The sequence below is a fragment of the Lissotriton vulgaris genome, chromosome 3_1, assembly GCF_964263255.1.
Source record: "Lissotriton vulgaris chromosome 3_1, aLisVul1.2, whole genome shotgun sequence".
Taxonomy (NCBI): domain Eukaryota; kingdom Metazoa; phylum Chordata; class Amphibia; order Caudata; family Salamandridae; genus Lissotriton; species Lissotriton vulgaris.
In genome coordinates, this window is record NC_141689.1 from 2,081,282,258 (window position 1) to 2,081,304,049 (window position 21,792).

Below are 21,792 nucleotides of genomic sequence, written 5' to 3' on the forward strand. Positions count from 1 at the left end.
AGCAATGGCTTTGGATTGACATGTGATAGGGCATTATTTACATTAAAGTGCACACATCATAGGCATATAGCTATAACTTGCAACTTGCTTTCTTAGTCACAAAATCACAAAGAGCACCCAGAGTAAAGTTTTAGATGTACGTTGCTGCCCCATCGTCATGCTCCCGTAGTCTTTCTGTTGGCAGATATTGTACTCCTCACCCACTTTTTTTATCTCCTGACCAAGTCGACCTCCTTTCATTGTACCTACTTCTGTCTCACTTATTCCTCACCCTTTTCTTGCAGTCTCTTCCATTCTTCTAGGTCTTGCAATTGCAAAGATATTTTGTTTTTAGTTATCCTTTGTTGAACGATTGCATCATTACTTCAGCATATGGCAGTGTGTCAGCCCAGTTTAGCCAACCTCACTGTCCGTATTCTGCACATAATGCTGCTTGCTTCCAGAGACTATAATAGCAATGTGCACTTCTTGAAACGAAAGCTTCCATACCAATGATTTCTTTTATATCTGCTCGTGCCCGGTTCGGAAACAGAAATGCTTAAAACAATTTGTTATAACTTTTCAGCATGCTAGATAGCAGACACACTGCTCAACAACATAACTATTAACACATTGGCAAAGCTAATACCTCTAGATATAAACACTTATAAGGTCCCAGAGGCCTGACTTATTGTCTACACCAATGCTTGTTTTTATGTATGTTGATGATATACTGCGGCCAAAAGAACAAATGATGGACGGAATGCTGAACAAATCAAACATTCACCCCCTTTCACAGATCTGGGTTCAATCCATTGTTTCTGTGCTCACAACGCCACCCTAGTTTGGACACAGCCATATGCAAATCAGTCATCACCCTGCTCCCCATGGGTACAGTCCAACTGCCAAGCCAGATCCTCCGTGGACCGGAAATAGGCGTCCTGGGACCAGTTTCTGTCTATCACCCCTCATCAGCCAGGCTAGCTTGAATCCAGTGGCACAGTGAGCACAGGACCGGTGTCAGGGCATACCCTTCCTATTTAAGGCAACAAAAGCAAAAAGAACAAATGATGGACCATAACATGAACAAATCAAACATTCACCCCAATCCCAGATCTTTGTTTTACCCATAGTTTTCTTGCTCCCAATGCCACCCTGGTTTGGACCCAGCCATATGCAAATGAGTCTTACAATTACTCCAAGTCTAAGAAGGATGATTATAGAGACGCTATTAGGCTCTATAAACAGGAGATAAAGACGGCACAAGCTGCCTTCTACGGCAGCAAAATTAATGCAGCCGCTAACGCCCCAAGGGAGATTTTTAAAATTGTCAAGTCACTCATTTCACCCCCTGCGGAATGCCCCTCTGCTGATGGCGCCCAAAACCGCTGCAACGAGCTGGCTGAGTTCTTTTCTGGGAAAATACAGAATATATACTCCTCTTTTGGGGATGCTAATAATGACCTGGACCCCCCCCCCCCCCCCCTCCCCTCCACTTCTGATATCGCAGTCCTGTGTAGGCTTGACACAATTCCACCTTTAGACTCTTCGGCTCTGGATAAGCTTATCTCCAAAGTCACTTCAGGCTCCCCTAACGATTCAGCACCCCCTCAGATCCTTATCAAGGCCATGGACATAGTTCGCCCGGTCATACTGGACCTTCTCAACACCTCCATCTCCTCTAAATCCGTACCTCCCTCCTGGAAGTGCGCGATGGTGAGGGCCCTGTTGAAGAAGCCCAATCTCGACCAATCCAATTTGGCGAATTATCGTCCTATTTCCTTGCTCCCTTGGCTGAGCAAACTGCTGGAGAGGCATGTAAATAACACTCTGATGAACTATCTGGAGTCAAACAGCCTTCTACGTGCCTCCCAGACAGGGTTTCGCCCCCTACACGGGACTGAAACCGCCCTCCTAGCGGTAACAGAGGAAGCAAGAGCAGTGTTAGACCAGGGTGGCAAAGTTGCCATCATCTTATTAGACCTCAGCGCCGCGTTCGACACGGTTAACCATGTCACGCTATTACAACGTCTGGCGGACATGGGCGTGTCGGGCCCGGCTCTGGACTGGCTGACATCATTCCTGACTGACCGCTTCTTCCAGGTCTTCGAGGGCGAGGCAGTGTCACCTAAACATCCCCTCAGGTGTGGGGTTCCTCAGGGTTCTTCCCTGAGCCCCACCTTATTTAATACCTACATGGAACCCCTCGACAGGATTGTCCAACCCTTCGGTGTGCGTATTATCACCTACGCGGACGACACCCAACTGGTGGTCTCTTTAGACCACACGGAGTTGTCGTCTAACACCCTAGGCCCCTGTCTGGAGGCTGTTGCCAGATGGATGCAATCTTCCTGTTTAAAACTCAACGGGGAGAAGACAGATGTTATCCTATTAGGTAACCCCTCCCCCTCTGTCTTTGCTTCCATCTGGCCACCATGTTTGGGCCCGTCCCCAGCCCCCAAGGACCAAATAAAAAGCTTGGGAGTTTGGCTTGACACTGCCCTGAATTTCTCAGCTCAAGCCACAAAGACTGCAGCCACCTGTTTTGGACTGATGAGGATGCTACGGAAGGTGCTCCCTCTGCTCCCATTTCAGGCAAGGAGGATCCTAGTCCAGGCTCTCGTACTATCTCGCCTGGACTATGGGAATGTCCTCTATATGGGAGCCCCTTCCTTTGTTATCCAGAAGCTCCAAGTCACCCAAAACAGTCCAGCTCGCCTGCTCTACAACCTTCCCCGCTGGCAGTCAGCAAGGAATGCCCTACGGGAACTTCACTGGCTTCCCATAGCGGCCAGAGTGCAATTCAAGGCTATGTGCACTCTTCACAAAGCCTTTCATCATCTGGGCCCTGCAATCCTACAGCCTTTTGTTACTCCCTATGTTCCGTCACGTTCCCTTTGATCCGGGACCCTCCAGCTGGCCTCCTCTACCAGAGTTAGGAGAGCCCGCTGGGGAGGCCGCTCCTTTTCACACACCGCGGCTAAGCTCTGGAACACTCTTCCTCTAACCTTGAGAGGGACCACTAATCATCTTTCCTTCAGGAAAGCCCTGAAAACTCACTTGTTCGCCAACTCCTGCTGATCTACCCGAGCCCACGCTAATTTAGTCTTCTGTCATAAGCGCTACGAGGCCTCCGGGTAGATAGCGCTATACAAGAGAACTTTCAATTCAATTCAATTCAAAGTCTTGACCCTGCTACCCATGGGCACAGTCCAGCCCGAACTGCCAAGCCAGGTCCTGAAAGCTGACTGAAAATCTCCCTCAGTTAATCAGGGAAGGAATCAAATTTGTGGAGTCTGGCATTTCCATGAACTAGTAGAAGACTGAGTTATTCCCACTTACAGACAACACCCTAAAAGCAGAGCTGGAGAAAGAACAAACAGATGCTATCCCGCTGGGGTCCCTGCTACCACTTGGCATGACGTGTCCAAGGGCTGAGATACTGACAGTTGCAAAAACATTGAACATGGAACTCTACAGGTCAGTGAACCAATGTTCCATTTTTGTACTTTGCTGTCTACAGCTGATCAGAAAAACTCTCCTGCCGCGTACTGAAAATCAGTTAGACCGATTTGGGTCAGCTGTATAGGGAGGGAAAGTTTCTTTCATTGGAATAGTTCAGTCACGGTTTGATTTTTCCCCTTTGGATACTTTTAGTTACAAGTGACTTCGACGCACCACACACAACATTTCAGGGACTCCCTGAGGATCCACCGCAATTTGTCCCACTATTGCAGATCATCATGTCACTAGACTCTACCAGGTGGGGATCTAAACTATATGCTATGGCCACAGACTCAGAACGGTGGACACCACCTATTATAGGCAGGTGTGGGAAGCAGACATTGGAATGGAGCTTTCCGACACAGTGTGGAGATTTGCTGCTTACAAACAAAACTGATGTCTATGAACCACAGACATAAATTGCTCCATTTTAAATTTCTCTATTGAGCACACTTCACACCGGAAAAACAATATAGAATTGACCCCACCAGGCCACATCACTGCCCTCCCGGTCACACAAACCATGCGGAATCCTGTCCTCTTATTAACCTACTGGCATGAGATATTTGCCACTATTTCAGACATTATTGGTGGGAGGTTTGAAGTGAAGCTGATGATGAACCTATTAAGCTTTGCCAAATTGGTCCCACATGCAGTTAGACATTTTGTGGGGAAGACTATTGATTAAGTGCAGAATTGCCATGAATTGGTGTAGAAAGAGTCCCTAAGAAAGAGGAATGGATTAGAAATACTTTACAACAATCCTATATGGAAACCTAGAAATTGAATGAGTATGGCCTAACACAGAGAAATTCTTTGGATATACTGGCCGCATTTAAACGATTTTATAAAGAATTGTACACTACCCACCGCCAGAATCCGGAGGACTTTGAATCATTTTTTGAGGACACCGCCATAGCCTGGCTGGGAAATGGTCAAAGAGAGTTCCTTCTAGCACACCTTGAAGACGAGGAGATTATCTACGCCATTATGCAATTACAATCTGGCAAAGCTCCGGGACCAGACGGCCTGCTTGCCGAGTTCTATAAATTGTATCGGCACTTAGTCATCCCGGTACGAAGAGGCCCGAGAGACCGGCATTCTGCCCCGGACAATGCGCGAATCGCTCATCATTTCCCTGCCCAAACCAGGTAAATCACCCCAGCACCTAGATTCATACAGGCCCTTCTCCCTTAATTAATGTCGATGCCAAAATCATCGCTAAACTTATCGCAAACCGCATCAGCCCTCTCATGCCAGTATTGGTCCTCCCTGATCAATCGTGATTAGTCACAAGGACAAGCCCACAATCTGAAAACTCTAGTCCCCCTGCCTCACGACATAGACCCTGAAGAAGATGTGGCTGCCATATTCATTGAGATTCGCGACAACGATCACTGCGACCGATGTGGAAGGGAGGGGGCCGACTTTAGACACCAAGCCTCGGATTGTCCACCTATACAGCACTATTGGGTAGAGGTACTTGCTGCGTTAGACCTCATGACAGGTCTACATATCCCTGCAGATCCCCTTACTACCCTTTTAGGTTACACTGAACCCTTGCTGCTAAAATGCACAAGTACACCTCCCTGGCGCTGCTACTCGCGAAAAGGATTGCCTGTAAATGGGGCAGAGGGAGAGCGCCGAAATTTAAGGACTGGCACCAGGACCTTATTTATTGTCAAGAGCAATTACGTATATATGCAGAACTTCAAACCCCCTCATCACACCCGAAAGATATTTGGGGTCCCCTGCAAACTTACTTATTGGAACATGACACTGACACGGAAGCCGCATGATGAGCACCTTACACCCCCGGACAGAGTTTTTCACCTGGGCCTGCACATACCACACATTGGAGAATAAGGGACAATACGGGACACTACCTCATTATTCACAGACCGGAACACCCTATATCCGTGGTCATACTTCTAAAGAATACAGTACACAAGTGGAGTCGTTTACTGTCTATGATTCAGCTGATGTTTACTGTTTTAACAATATCTGAATGCAATGACTTTCCTGCCTTTACAGCTAAGTACTCCATTCAACGAGGCCGGACCGGGAGGGTTGTAAGCGGCTTGCTGTGTACTCCCCTACCCCCTTATAAAACGTACTCTGCACACTTGAAACTTCGCTTTGCCGTCCCGATTGTGGTTGTAGGCAGTATGCTGAGATGTATACTTATCGTTGGTCTTCAATAAAGGTTTTTTTTCCTCCTGCTGGCCTGCTCTCCTGCTCTCCTGCTCTCCAGGTCTAGCGATCTATGTGGCCCACTTGGAACATTCCTGACCCAGGCAGATGACGCCCACTCTAATAACTATTTGCTTACCCCAGCTGTAGATACTGAAGTGATAGTAGTACCACATTGGCACACATAGGTAACTGTTGTAATGCAGCTGTATAGTTGGCCTCCCATAACCCTTTGGATGGAAATCCATACCTGAACACAGTATGGAAAGCCAAGTTGCATGCATACTGATGTGAAATAAATAGGACTGAGCAGACTAATATATCTCAAGAAGTCTTTGAGTATGATGCATGTAAGGTGCATATTTAACTATTGGTTTGGCCCTTTGTAATTGTGGCATATAAATAATAAAAATGTAATGCGTGTATGTATATGTGAGGTTAAAAAAGCACAGCGCTTACAGATCGCAGCGCGGTAATGCGGCACCAGTGAAAAACCGAATCCATTTTAAGGTACTCATCCTCGCTTTTAAAATTTTAAAAGGATCGGCACCTGAGATCCTCAACAACCTCCTATCCCCCTATGTCCCGACTCGCTCCCTCAGATCTCTTGGGCAATCCCTTGCGGTTACCCCGCATTTCAGGGTTAGCCGGATGGGCGGACGCTCCTTCCGTGTGAGAGCTGCGGCTCTCTGGAATTCTCTTCCTTTGGAAATCCGCCTTTTAGAGGACCTACTAGCATTCCGCAGGGCCGTGAAAACCTACCTGTTTTAAACTTTTTATGTTGACTCTCACTTTTTTCCTCGCGTTGTGTTATGTTCACCTTTTCCATGCGCCAGGACGCTCCTTCGCTGGAGCAGCTGCGCGCAAAATAAATGTAGCTAACATAACATAACATAACGTGTGTGTGTGTGTATATCATATACAAGAGTTGTGTGTGTATGAAATGTAGGTGGTCATTACCGTTTTGCTTGCGGAATTCAGCCATCTGAAAGGAAGAGGGTGGTGAGTTTAAACGATACTTGGAGTTACTTTACAATTGACACCTTAGTTACCCATCATTGGATGCTCAACTCAACTTAATGATGGCTAAAAGAGACTTTGCACGTAATGGGAAACTCATTTAGTCCTAGCTTTGTGGGTCTGGCGTCGGAGTATGGACAGGTGCATGGTGTCTTAAAAAGTGATATGTAAAAAGAGGTGTCACTGCAAATCCACCAACATCTAGCCCCTTGGAAATTTATTTTGGTGTGAACGAGGCGAAAAAGATGTTGGGCCTTGGAGATTTCAGTATGTGAGTCATCTCCTTAGGTGCACATTGAAATGGGGAGTATACTAAAACCCGTGCCTTTCTGCCATATATTCTAATTATTTTTGCATTTTGCAATGTATGATTATTCAAGCGACCCTCCTACCTGCCAGTCACTATAGTCCTAATGCGAATATAGGAATGTTAAGGAATGGTGACAAATATTGAATAAAGTAATTAAAAAGCGTAAAGGACAAAGGTAGCAGCAATACCATGGTGGGCAAGTTGTGTTGTCTTTTAATTGGCAGAGGCAGACATGAAGGGAGCAATGAGAGGCTTTCATGTGGGAAGGAAACGGAGGGGGTTTCAACTGTTTGAAAAGCGGTAAAGATATAAGAAATAGAATTTAAATACAAGCATATTATTTAACTCGCCTGGCATTAAGCAGATAGCGTGACAGACCTAGATGTTGAGTGAAATGTAACAAATGTTTTTAAAGGCACCGTGTAATATGGAGATCAATTGGGACCGAATTAAGCAATGTATTTTAAATGTGGAGAATATAAATTGTGACTGTGGTTATCTGTTATTTGTTTACAGTGACCCCCGAAGAAGGGCGTTGAGCCCGAAATGCATAGGGTTTTTAATAAACGCTGCCTGAAATGGATCATTGCTTCAGTCCTGTTCATTTTTAAAGTCCGGATGGACATGGGGTGAACAGTAAAAATTCGGAAATAGCAAGCACACTTAAGCGCGCAGGCTCGGATGAAAATGGAATATAAAGAATGACAAATGTGGAATAAACATAGAAGAATAAGGATGAACATGTAATAAGAAAATATAAGGAAACATGAAGGCTGTAGGCACATTCAGCTGTGCGATTGTTCGGGGCGTGATGGCGCCCCCACTACAGTGAAGTCTTTTAATTGGCATCATTCACGTTCTCTTAGAGCAAGTCCAAGGCCTCCCGTTCAGTGAAAATTCGAAACATTTCAATATTATCTTTGCAGACGTGTTTCTTTTTCCAGACACAAAAACAGCCAAGAATAATATTTGTTTGGGTACATCCTTATCTTCTTTGAAAGCACATGGGGTCTGTGTAACCTCCTGGACCACCACCTTTCAGTGAAGGCAAAGAGTGGCAGAATGAATTCTTACAAAAAAGTATTAATTCTAGTTTGCTGAGATACATTGCTTAAAGGTTGGATACAGTGCTGCTTTTAATAACTAAATGAAGCCATGGACCTACGTGCATATTTTCTAATTGTCTTTTCTGTACTTTTATCGAGCTTGTTTTTCGAGATTGCTTATCTTTATAGACCTCTCAAATACATTGGAAAGTACATCTTCTGTTGAACTTCGATCCTTCTATGTTTGCTGTTCTAGGCATGGGGTTTCCTTACTTTACATGCTTGGGGGTGAGATGGTCCTCTTCCCAGCTGTCTTTTTTACTACTCAGCGAAAACTTTATTTCTGGAAGAAGCTCTAGCTCTGCGCCTGTTGCTAGGCCTATCGTTAGAAACTTAAACCATTTAAAACTCCAATCTCACATTCACTTTCCTAATACAAAATTCTTCTATTTCATGGCAGATGCGAAATTACTAAAGCAGGGTCCTGTCTTAGCACAGCACAAATCTATAGCAAGGTACTACGAAAAGCTCATGTATTCTAAAACTCCAGGACAAATATTCCTAGCTCTGAATTATTTAAATGCACCCGCTGTGTTGCGGTAACCGGTGTAAAGTCAGCAGCCATAGTTTATATGGTTCATAAGAGTATAAACCATTGTTTGGATTTTTCATTGCCCCAAAACATAAAGACTATCTTCTGGGACTGAAGTGTTCAGACCAAGGACACCATCTGAGGGCAGGAAGCTCATTAGGCTTGAGACCATCTCAGGTCTTCAGTCACTGTGAATTTATTGGCATTTAGAATCTCGGGGACAAAACGGGAATGGAGGGACATTAAAATATTTGATCAACTGCATTCTGCATATGAACTGTCCTGCCAAGAAATGTGCTATTATGTACAAATCCACCATTTCTTGGCCGTATTTAACATTGGTGAGACCTCTGGGACAGTACCCCGCTAGAGATAAAATTGAGGGAATAGATGTATCCAGTAACAAATCCTTGCTTAAAGCATCAGTTTTAGCGGTCAAATTGCCTTCACTGTCTCGCATCATGTGAATCGGATGGTAGACTGCATTGCAAGCATGACCAAATCTAATTTTCACTCTGCTCCTTATGAATTGCCATGCCTGTTTGACTGTAACCTAAATATTTGTCTCCCTCTTTATAGTTAATGCGCCATGGAGTGGGATTATCAACTGGATCAGACAGTGAACTTATTACTCAGCTGTTGGCTTTTACTCCGCCAGAAGAAGATGAAGATACACCAGACTGGATAGCAAGGTATAGCATGGAAACGAGGATTAGCATACTCGCTATACTTTGTGTCATCATGTGGCCCAGTGTTGCTAACTAATAAAAGTGGTGAGATACCACTGTGAATTCAGCATCCACCTAGTTGCAAGTTTGAACCTTGGCAGGTTCATCAACCTATAGTCCATAAAATGAGTGCAATTGAGCTGTGTTCAAATATTTCTTATTTTTGTGTGCAATTACTATCTGATAGAGACCTGTTGTTGCAGATTCCTTACCTTAGAATAGACTTGATCTGGAAATTCTTGAGCAGTACACCTACATGCTGGTAGGTAGCGTAGTTTGGCTCCACGTCGGCGCCGGATGCGACACCGCTGTGCCTATATGGTCGCCACCCCAGCACGCTGAAATCAATTCTTTTTGCGCCGGCCATCCCACATCCTGAAGACCTTTTGCCAGTCACTTTTTGACTGAACTTTTTTGACTTTTTGTCAAAGCATTTCTTGAGAATCATATCTCCTGGTGTGTGAGGGATCCCACCCAAGAGAGCAACGAATTTTAAACCCTGTGGTGCCTGCCACCGAGAGATGTCTGTGACAGACCCTCACTTGGTTTGTTGATGGTGCTTGGAGTGGGACCACAATTCCAACGCCTGCAAGGAATGCCGTGTCAGGCATCCGAAGACACTGAGGGAACGTTTCCTGAAACTCCTTGCTACCTGACGTCTGATGATCCCGGCTCTCGATCCCCGTTGCGAAGAAGGTCTTGAGACTGCTCGCAGAACTGCTCCCGACAATCATCGTTGCAGTCTAAATCGTCAGGTAAGACCCACAAGCACAAGAAGACGAAGCGTTCCTCGACTTCTCCAAGCCCGGCAAATCACCATACGAAGTTCAGGAGCAATGACCTCACTAAATTCCTCGCTTCTCAGTGAAGTCTGTTCCTGGGTCTGCTCCGCAACTCCCAGAGTTTCCTGGAGCCGGAGCGGCCCCCTTCTAACTCAAGGAGCTTTATGAGGCCATACACCCATATTTGGGAGACCAGCCCCTCAGGAATGCCTTCGGACCCCCTGGGTTTGGGAAGGTCATCTACTGGATTCCCACCGATGGGTTCACCCCCGACACCAGTCTGGACCTGTGTTGAATCCAGAGAGACTTCAACCCCGGGACTATGACCTTTTATGGAGCCCGGTTCACTGCCGTAATTTCCGGCAGCGCCAAACCTATCGTCCTTCCGACTCCAATACAGAACCTGATTGGCATTGCCTGAAATAGACTCTGTCGCTAGCTGGTACTGTGCCTTCCAAGTTGGAACCAGTGCTTTTTTCTTTTGATAGGAATACAGTGGGAGCTGACTGTGAGGGGTTTGAGGACTCTTATTCCTTCCATCACCCCCTAGATGAACCAGAGAACAACTAGTATGAGGAATTGGCGGATGCCCGCGGGTTAGACACCTCACCACACGCTAGTTTGGTCTCTCCTCCTACCATATCAATGGAGGGAGCCTTCTTTGCAAGGGTGGTCCAGAGATCACCTGAGGTCCTGAACCTTCAGTTGCCCTCTGTGGCAATCAAGATGAGTCTTGACGGAGGTCATTCAGCTGTAAGTTACCCCTTCTGAACCTCTTGTTTCATTCACTGAAGCCCTCACTGATGTCCTACTTGGGATCTGGTCTAAACCCTGCTTATGTGCAGGCTATGGCCCCTGCATGGGGCCATAGCCCACCACCATCTCCTCGATCCTGGGGACCCCAGTTTCCTCACCCAGCACCCCACCCCTTAGAGCTTTGTTTTCCAAGCCTCCACTTCCAGGATCAATCCTAGCGAGTTCCCTACAGCTCTTCTGGATAGGGAAACCTAAAGCCTTATCACCCTTGGCAAGAGGATGTTACCTTACACCAGCCTAGCACTGCTGTCAGCGAACACCGTGTACCTTTTGGGCTGATACACACACAGTATGTGCCATTCCGTTGCTTAAGTACTGCCTATGGTCTCGGAGGAGGCCCGAGCCATACTCACCCAGGCCATATCAGGTGCAGCAAAGTTCACCATCTTATGTGGGCTGGGAACAACCCATTTGCTAGGCAGAGCGATTGCATTGTCGGTAGACCTTAGACGCCACACCTGGTTGAGAGCCACTGTTTTTCAGGGCTTTGCAAACTGATTCCTGTGTAGGGTTACCCTTCTGAGGTCCTTAGCACTGCGCACCAGTGCATAGCATTCTTTGTGGCGCTGCACATCTGGCGTAGAAAATTGCAAAAAGAACTGATGTCATTGTGCTGGGGTGGCGCCTATATAGGCACCATGCACGTCTCATCCAGCGCGGCCGATGCGGAGCCACATATGGCACCACCTACCAACGCGCACTGGTTCTGCTCAAGAATCTCCAGATCCAGTCTGATGCTTAGGGATAGTTATGGTGTTACCAAAGGTATGTAACTTGTTCATTTTTACTTTTAAAATATTTATTATTTACCACAGATATCCTGAAGGATTTTCTTTTCATGGTAAAATGCCCTAACCTTGTTTAAACATCACATCTTACAACTTAAAAACCTGTGCAACATAGATAGAAAAGTATATTTAATGATGCTGTCATGATTAGACATCAAGGTATGCCAGGTACCTAAAACCAATGTTAACATTCCTTCAAATTTAAATGAAAGGCCTAATATACAAAGAATGAATACGCTGGCTAAAATATTGTTGAGTAGAAAAACTTTGAAACTTGTGCCAGTTTCCCAAATGCATTATTATGACCTAGTGAAGCATAGATGCATCTGTGAGAGCCTTAGCATCTATCCAGGGTTACAATGCTCCATTATTGGCCTTATTCGCATTCAAAATTTATACCAATTGCCAGTTGATGATATTGTCTTGCACCCAGACTAAACCAACACTGAATAAATTAAAAGAGAGTACGTCTTCGCTACGTGAGAGGGATCTTTAGTGTGCTTGCCCTCAAGACAATGTACAGCCTCAGTCCCCGTATCAGGGGATGTCCAATCTTCCCTCATGGACATGCCCTTTGATGGCTTTCGCCTTTTTGGTGAAAAAATTATACTTATTGTGGATCAGTATGGCCAGGGACTGTCAGAGGACCCCCCACCCTTCCATTAACAAACATCATTAACCATGACATGAGAGGGATTTCTTTAAAAGGCGGGGGGTCTTGCAACCCCCGGCCGTATTTATTAAAACATACAAATAAATAAAAAAAATTGAAATTACAATTGATATATTTACAGATATCAGATGGCTAACCTTAAAATACTTCTAGTACAAGGTATTTGCTATCTGAAACTAACATATCAATCATATTATACAATATTTCTTTTCTGCGTACCTATTTGGGCCTACAGCAAGGTCACTAACTGGTGTCAGATCCTTATTACTAAACCACGCCCTCCTGTCGGAGTGCGCATGCGTGGAGGGCCCGTTTACCGTGAGGGTACTTCTCCCCCCGGTTAACCACATACACCCGATTAACCATGCCCTTCTGTCGAAGTGCGCAAGCGCAGAGGGCCCGCTTACCGTGAGAGTACTTCCGCCCCCGGTTACCCCTGTACGCCCTATTAACTCCATTAAAGGGGGCCCTTGCATCTCTGCACCGTTTACTGGCGTCATTGTGCACGTGAGGGGTGGCCAACCAGCCTAGAGAAAGCGTGACTCCCCCCCTCCCCCGCACCCATGCAGCCCACAGCCTGGAACTGCCCCTGGAGTTCTAGGAGAGACCACTTGTCCCTCCGTTTTGGCCACCCCATTCAAGAATGCCACCGCCCCCTAAGAACCTTAAATTAACTGCTCACCAATCCTGACCTTACCGCCTGACCAAGGAATAGCAATAAATACGACGATTGATGACCTGTAAACGGGATAAAGTTCTAAGGAACATCAACGTATTAGTCAGATACACTTGCCCTCTATAACATTAGCAAATTTGCGAAAATCTCATAACACGCAATACCAATCATCTGCTTCAGGGGATGGTGGGTGGGGAAAAAGAATAACAGCCTCCTAAAGGCTGGAGGGGCAGGCCGTGGCGCGCGGAGTTAAAGAGGCAGACCCCCGCGCTCCACCGCCTTTTAACCCCTCTTCGGCCAGGCCGGATCCAACTGGCCTGGCCTTTGTTCGATAGTGACCCGGAAGTGATTCAAGCACTTCCGGGTCACTCTGGGGCCCGGGATCCAATCTCCGTTGAGGCGCACCCGCCGCGTCATGGTGACGGGATGGGGGCGCGCCCCAACAGCTATCGCGGGTAGCGGGTGGGGGCCAGTGCGCCCTGCCATACCTGCGGCGGGGCCAATGATGGCCCGCCTTTCCTTATGGCCAGGGACTGCCGGAGGACCCCCAACCCTTCCATTAACAAACATTATTAACCAGGACATGAGAGGGATTTCTTTGGAAGGCGGTGGGTCTTGCAACCCCCCGGCCGTATTTATTAAAACATACAAATAAATCAAAAAATTTAAATAAACAATATTTACACAATTACGCAGAAAACGTTACAATTGATATTTACAGATATTAGATGGCTAACCTTAACATACTTCTAGTACAAGCTATTTCCTATCCGAAACTAACATATCAGTCATAATATACAATATTTCTTTTCTGCGTACCTATTTGGGCAAGGTCACTAACTGGTGTCAGATCCTTATTACCAAACCACGGCTGCCTGTCGGAGTGCGCATGCACAAAGGGCCCGTTTACCGTGAGGGTACTCCCACCCCCCCCCCCCCCCCCCCTGCTCCCCCCTCCGGGGTTACCCCCAATTAACCACGCCCTTCTGTCGAAGTGCGCATGCGCAGAGGGCCCGCTTAAGGTGAGGGCACTTCCGCCCCCCTCAGTTACCCCCGTACACCCTATTAACTCCATTAAAGGGGGCCCTTGTATCTCTGTGCTGTTTACTGGCGTCATTGTGCATGTGCGGGGTGGCCAACCAGCCTAGAGAAAGCGCACCCATGTAGCCCACAGGCTGTAGCTGCCCCTGGAGTTCTAGGAGAGACCACTTGTCCCTCCGTTTGGGCGACCCCATTCAAGAATGGCGCCGCCCCATAAGGACCTTAGAATAACATCCTCCTAAAGGCTGGAGGGGCAGGCTGTGGCGCACGGATTCAAGGGGCAGACTCCCGCGCTCCACCGCCTTTAAACCCCTCTTCCGCCAGGCCGAATCCAACCGGCCTGGCCTTTGTTCGATAGTGACCCGTAAGTGATTGAAATCACTTCCAGGTCACTCCGGGGCCCGTGATCCAATCTCCGTTGAGGCGCGCCCGCCGCGTCATGGTGACGGGATGGGGGCGCGCCCCAACAGCTATCGCGGGTAGCGGGTTGGGGCCGGTGCGCCCTGCCATACCTGTGGCGGGGCCGATGACGGCCCCGCCTTTCCTTGCAGTGGTGTTTCAAGAAGTGGACCAGGAGTGAGGACGTATCAGTTATATGATCGAGACTTCTAGCTGCATATTCCTTACCTTAGAATTATTACCAGGCGTCCGACTGGATCTGGAAATTTTTCATGAGCAGTACCCCTGCGCACTGGTAGGTGGTGTCATTCGGATCCGCTTAGCGTCATGGCGCCGGAAGTGACAGCTGCGATGCCTGCATAGGAGTAACCAGGCGCACTGATGTCAGTTCTTTTCTTTCCATGCCAGCCAATCTGGAACTGGGAAAGCTACCGCTTAGTCAGTTTTTTACTTCTTTTTTTTTACATTTGTCAAGTCCTTTGTGAGGGCTACCTCCTGGTGTGGTAGTCTGTCATCGAAGAAGTCTAGCTTCAAGCCGTACGGCACCTGTCACCGACAGATGTTCGTGACAGACCCGCTTGTATGCCTCTGGTGCCTCGAGCAGGACCACAGTCCTAAAGGTCTGCCCCAACTGCAGCACCATGCGCCTTGTAGGCCGTGATCTCTCAAGCTTATGGCGGCTCACCGCTGCGACAATCAAGATAGCAGTTGGGAAGATGGTCCCGGAAGCAGTTGTAGAGCCTGAGGTCATTGTTGGACTCCAAGACCAAGTTACACTAGAAGAAAAAAGTCGAAGCATGCTTCGACTTAACCTCATCCGTCGGCCGACAAGATAAGGGAGCGTCTTCACTCGAGGCCTGGCGCTGCAGTTAAGCCAGCTCCTCGGTTGGCTCTGCAGCTCCTCGAGTCCATGAACCCCATTTTTGGGCAGACTATTCACATTCCTTCAAGCCTCGCAAGTTTGGGAGAGGACCCTACTGGATCCATGCCATCGGCTTAGTTCAGGCTCTAAGGATCCACAGATGTATTGGTGCTAAACACCACCTCAACATTCCCCGATCCCGAGGCAGGCGCTTCCAGCACCCTCAGGTGGCGCTTATCCCCATTCTCATCCCCTACTCCGACAGGGAGCCGGAGGGCCATCATCCGTCGCAGACTAGAGCCATAACTTTCAGGCTGGAGCCCTTATGAGGAACAAATGGACTGGTGTGTTGATCTGGATGAAGCCAGTGGACTTGATACTTCTCCAGATACTGGCATGCTTTCTCCCCCTTCCATGGCTTCATTTGCAGTGGTGGTGCAGAGGGTGGCTAAGGCCATGATCTTAGGTGTCCCTCAGTGGCAGTCAAAACTAATGTCTTGAAGGAAGTGCTTCAGTCAGGAGTATCCCCATCAGAACCTCTTCTCCCTTTCAATGAGGCACTTACTGACGACATGCTTGGGGCTTAGTCCAAGCCCAGCAGAGGGGCTCCTATGAACAGGACTATTGCCCGCCGCCACCGCCCTGCTCCAGGGGATCCTACTGCACCCCTGGAGGTTGGACAATCTTGAGAAGATGTTTACTTCCGCCAGCCTGGCGCTGTGGTCTTTGAACACCGCGTGCCTTTGGGTCGCTATTCCTACGCTCTGGGGGATACGGTTGCGCAGGTGCTGCCAACGTTCCCGGAGGAAGCCTGGGCTATGCTCTACCACGCTGTTGCCGATGAGAGAGATGTGGTAAAGTTTGTACTTATCATGGGTCACCTGGCAGGGGGAGAGAGGACCGAAATTGTCGGTCTGCGAGCTCCGTGAACCTGTAGTCCTGCTGCGGTGTCCCGAGTGACCTTAGCGTGTGCGACACTTTTTAAACAACACTTATCACTTAAATATAGTTTATTTTTTATGTGCTAGCGTGGGCCCAGATATTAAAGTTTTCTATGTACCCTCGGGAACTGGGACCTACTGCATAGCTTTTAAAATCACTTTCTTACACACACCCTCACAGCACACTCAGAGAAGTATACCAGCTCCTCAGTAATCTGGAGTCGAAGCACACCCGGGACACATTCGGTGTCACTGTGGTGGGCCCGATGATGAAGCATGCCACCAACTAGGTTGGTGGGTGAGGGCCTAACAACCAAACCAAGTGGTTTGCCATCATACGTACGTACTGAGTCTTCCTATATAAACACAACGAAGCTAGTCCTTTATTGATAAGTACATATTAACCAGGGGATCCGGACTGGCTTACCCAGTCCTCTTTCTCCCTCTTGATTTGCTGATGTGGTAAAGTTTACCATCCATTATGGACTAGATACCACCGACTCGCTAGGCAGAGCGTTTTTGTCGACCGTTGCCCTGCGATGCCATGCCTAGTTGAGGACGACTAGCTTTTCTAGAGATGTCCAATCATCACTCCTGGACATGCCCTTTGATGAGGGCTTTAAGGACAGCAGGGCTACGGCCAAGTCCCTGGGTTTTTCTAAGGCCCCTTCTCACCCTCTATCTGCCTTTCACTCCTTTCGTGGCCACAGAAGGGGCATACAACCACGTCTTTACCCGCCCAGCTACAGTAGTACACAGGCTTTCCATCCTCTGTGTCCACCGTTCCTGCCAGCCCCAGGGGTCAGGTGGCCAGCGGTCTTGTTAGTCCACCACCCTCCCAGCAGCTGCAGCCTCCAAACTCTTAGTCTGTCCGCTTACCATCATGGGCATCAGGATTCACCATCATCTGCTCCGGTGGCTGTCCATAACATCGGACAGGTGGGTTTTGCAGATTGTCTGAAGGGGCTACTCCCTCCCGTTTGAGAGGATTCCTCACTCCATGCCACCTACGTAAGGTAGGCTGACAGAGGACCACCTACCTCTTCCCTGCCTGGAAGTGATGGTGATTTTTGCCACAGGAGCCATTGAGAGAGTGCCAGCGCCAGAATTAGGTTGTCGTTGCTATTCCCTCTACTGTCTGATGCCCAAGAAGGACGGAGGTCTATGCTCGACCTGCACTCAACTTAATCCTCAAGAAGGAGAAATTCAAGATGCTCACTCTTGCTCAGATACGGTCTGCCACGAACCCTGGAGACTGGATGGTGGTGTTGAACTTGCAGGACTCATACTTCCACCCTCCCTGCCCACAGGCGTCCCACAAGCATTTTCAGTTTGCTGTGCTCCCTTTTGGCCTCACCAGTGCCCCTCGGATCTTCACCAAATTGATGGTGGTGCTTGCAGCTCATCTGCAGAGATCAGGAGTACCAGTCTTCCCCTATCTCGACAACTGGCTGTTGAAGGCGGGCTCGCCCAGGCTTTTTTCTCCCACCTTCAGACTACAGGGGACCTCCTGCATTACTTGGGGTTCATTATCAGCGTGCCAAAGTCACACCTGACTCCCTCCCACACTACCTTTCATCAGAGCTGTTCTGCAGTTTCAGGCCTATCCTCCGAAACGGTTAGTGCAGGATTTTCAGGCTAGGATACCAATGTTTAATCCTTTGCCCTGGATTTTGGTGACACTGACACAGAGGCTGCTGGGCCTCGTGGCCTCGTGCATCTGGTTTGTGACACATGCCCGTTGGCATATGCGGGCTCTGCAGTGGAACCTTTAGTTCCAGTTGGCGCAGCATTAGGGGAAATCTCCTCAACATAGTCCAGATCTCAGAGCAAACTGAAAAGGACTTGCAGTGGTGGCTTACGAAGTGCGATTGCATCCGAGGCAGACCCCTATCTCTTTCCCCAACCAGATCTGAGATTAGTGACAGATGTGTCACTTATTTTCCTTGCACGTTGTTCACATAAATAAACGATGTTTATGTTTTAGATCAGGTGTCTCCAACCAGTCGATCGCAATCTACCAGACACCTTCAGAGTAGCTTGCATCTTTGAGTTCATTAGGTCTCGCCTAGGCACCGCTTGCGCTATCTCTTCGAGGCGTCCTGTATTCAAGATATGGGCTGGAAACTCCACCCACTTTCAACCCATCTTTTTAATTAGTTCCAGTAACTGTCCTTTTGTGAATGATTGTTTTTAATTGGTCAATAGTCTTAGTAGTCCCTCCTTAGTACAGCCTTTCCTCTTGTTATAACCTCCCATGAGGACTGTCCCTGTTACATGTGTTGTTACTCTATATGTTTTAATTACAGCTTCGGAGCACTATTTTGTTAAATCACTTTCTCCTACCTGCTGTTGCAGGCATGACGTGCTCTCCCCCCAATGCTTATTTTTTGTTTCATTTAACCATCGCGGCACGCCTCAGTTGCAATAATGGTGGCTGCGCCTTGCTTTTGCTATTTGTGGCTCTCTAAACTGTCACATGCCTTTTTTTTTTTTATTTTATTTTTTTTTTTTTTTACTTTTCTTACAGTGGCGGCTTGCCCCTCTTTAGCCTTAAACATCCTAAGCTAAAGCGCTGGTGCCGCAATTGCTTCAAAATTAAATAGAAGACAAATGCGGAGCCAACATTTACAAATATTTCGATTTCTGCATTAATAAGACTATATAACGATATGACGAACATGTCGGTGGGTGGGGTTGCATGGTTTCTGGAGGACAACAATTGTGGCGATGTCCAGGTTTGCGGGGAAGTTGCCCTATCTACAACCTCCAAGTAGAATTGAGATGGTGGGGGACCGTAGTGGAAGAAATTTCTTAGAATATTTCATCTTCAAGCCGTCTGGTCCAAGTGTCCTGCCTGAGTGGATGCCACTGATAGCATTGACTATCTACAGTCCGAGCGTGTTAAAGAGCCACTCATCTTTTTGTCAGGGTGGGCAGCTGTAGATCCGCTCTCAGTAGGCAGTTACCCTCTCCATCAGGGTGGGGCAATGGTCTTATAAGGAGTTATATAACCGGCAAATTCTGATGCAGTGTCAACTAAGTAATCCGTATACCGTATGTGGTACATACCTTTTGGAATTAGCCTAGAAGCAGCCTCGTGGGTCATCAGCCAATAGAGCAGCTTCAGACTTGTCTACCCCTTCATACACCAGTCTGGTAGAGGCCATCCAAGACTGCTTGGCTTCCTTCATACACAATTGGCTGAGGGTGGTTCTGCAGTTCTCAAACTGTTGCATGCTGGTGCCGACCATCCAGAAGTAAGAGTTCTGCCTCAAACTCTGCTGCACGCTGAAGGCAGGTGCGAGCCTGCCCCCAGAGGTTTGCTTTGGCTCTGCCCTGTATTACCTCCTTGCTGACCATCCTCACTGTCCCCTTAGAGGTCACAAAGTCCTTGTTAAGGTCAAAGTAGACGTTCAGTTCGTGGTAGAGGCATTGGTACGCTGCTTGTCATCCATGCACCAGGCTTTGAGGTGCCAAAGAGGCCTATGGCCAATCACATGCCAGCCATACTGTAGTACCACTGGGACATGGTCAAAGATGCCCATAAGGTGGGCCACGAACAGGTGCATGTATTCAGTCCGGCTCGGGCGCCATGTCTTCCAGGCATCACTGACGCCCAGGGAGGCTAATGAAATTATATTAAACAGTTGGTTCATTCGGAAATTATATTAAACAGTTGGTTCATTCGGGTGAACTAAGTTTCTTTACGTTATCTCTTATTCATACACAATAATAATCATTCATTGTAAACTGAAGAAATCAGTTTACAATGAATGATTATTATTGTGTATGAATAAGAGATAACGTAAAGAAACTTAGTTCACCCGAATGAACCAACTGTTTAATATAATTGCGACACTGCTCAGGTTCAGAGGGATACTGGGTTACCCCATTTGTTACTTAGCTTCAGGGAGGCTAATGAGGCAGAGGGTGGGCGGTTTGTCACTCTCGACCCAGTTTCGTCATGGTTGGGATCGCTCATATAATTAAAGTCACTGCCGACAGTGGTAGGAAGTGGGTTAAACTTCTTGATTGCGGTTTAGGATGGCCCGGGACAATGCGATGGGCTATACACGGTCAGGAGGTTGGAATTTCTACCTTCTAGAAGACCCACCACATGCACATTCAATACTTCCGCATCTGAAACTGAGTGAGTGATGGAGAGAGGGAAGTATTTATGAAGTGGGGGCGTAGCCACGGAGGCAACCAAGATGGCTGCCTCTGCCTGAAGCTCAGCCGGTCGGGCTACCAAACGCTCAAATAACGATGATTTAATCAAGCCCTGAGGCCAGCAATCTTTCTCCATCCTGCAGCAGTCCCCATCGGCAGCCTTCCGGTGCCCGAACTGAGCTCTGCGGGGTGTGAGGCGCGGGAACGGCGGAGGGGATCGAGGGCCTCGCCACCCTCTCCCTTGGACATCCTATCTGCGCCCAGCTGGTCGGTGAGTCTTGCGCCTGTGGAAGCCGTTCTGCATGCTGCGCTGATCCACGGCGCTCGGTGGGCCTCCCTTTAAACCAACCCCCCCCCCCCCCGTCTTTTGCGGGGTTGGGCCGTCCTGGTACCGGTCTCTGGGACTCGCTCTTTGGCCCGTTGCGCTGTTCCGGACCGGGGACTGGAGTTGCGGTTCTCCCCGGTGGGCGGGAGGAACTGGGGTAGGGCGCGGCGGTTCCTGCGGGGGTGAGTGCCTCACCTGCCCTGTGGCGGCCGCGCCTGTCCTCTTTTGCCTCCGCCCCCGCCGCAACTCTATCTTTTGCGTCGGCCCTCCAGCGTTTTCCCCGACTGCCAGTGCCCAGCTGTCCTGCGGCCTACACTACACACCACTGCTTCCTGGTCTCCCTGGGCCCCCCACCTCGGCCATTGGGCAGATGATTCTGGCGGCTGCCGTGCGCAGAGGGAAACATCAGTGACTGCCCGTGAACCGCCCTGGGGCGAGCCCGCTACCTCCCACTGCAGCGCCATTATTGGGGCACGAATCCTTCACAGTAGCGGCCTTCTATTTCCGCTCCTGGGCCCTTGGAGCTGCGGCTTTTCGCCCTAGCCGTCTCCCGACTGGATGGTGGTATATTTGCAAGCTGGGGTTTTGATTCTACCTGCTTTTACACAGACGCCCCCTTTACGCCACTTTGACCACTGGCGTCTCTAGCTCTGACTCTGCCTGTTGCTAGATTGTGTCATTGTGTGTTCCTTTGCCGGGCCCCGATTCCTACCTCGTGCGCAAGATAGTCTGTCTCCGCCATTTTGACAGCCTGCTGCTGCCTGTTATCACCCGTTCCACATCATGGGGAAGAGGGATCCAAACCAACGTAAGCTCAGCTTTGACAAGACTTCCCTCCTTACCACTGATGCCCCCCCCTGGCTCCTCCACTGGCGCTGTGGACTCTGCTGACCGGGGTGCAGGCTCACGATCGTCGCTTGAACTTGGTGGAGTCTAGGGTCTCG

At 48.4% G+C, this 21,792-nt stretch overlaps 1 protein-coding gene across 1 annotated transcript in view; it reads left to right on the forward strand.

The window, feature by feature from the left end:
- The window catches only part of PPAT (phosphoribosyl pyrophosphate amidotransferase), a 335,241-nt gene that overhangs the window by 161,411 nt on the left and 152,038 nt on the right, over nt 1–21,792 (forward strand). The window contains exon 4 of the mRNA XM_086962610.1: nt 9,224–9,336. Coding sequence (XP_086818736.1) covers nt 9,224–9,336 — 113 coding nt within the window. The remainder of the gene's footprint in view (nt 1–9,223; nt 9,337–21,792) is intronic.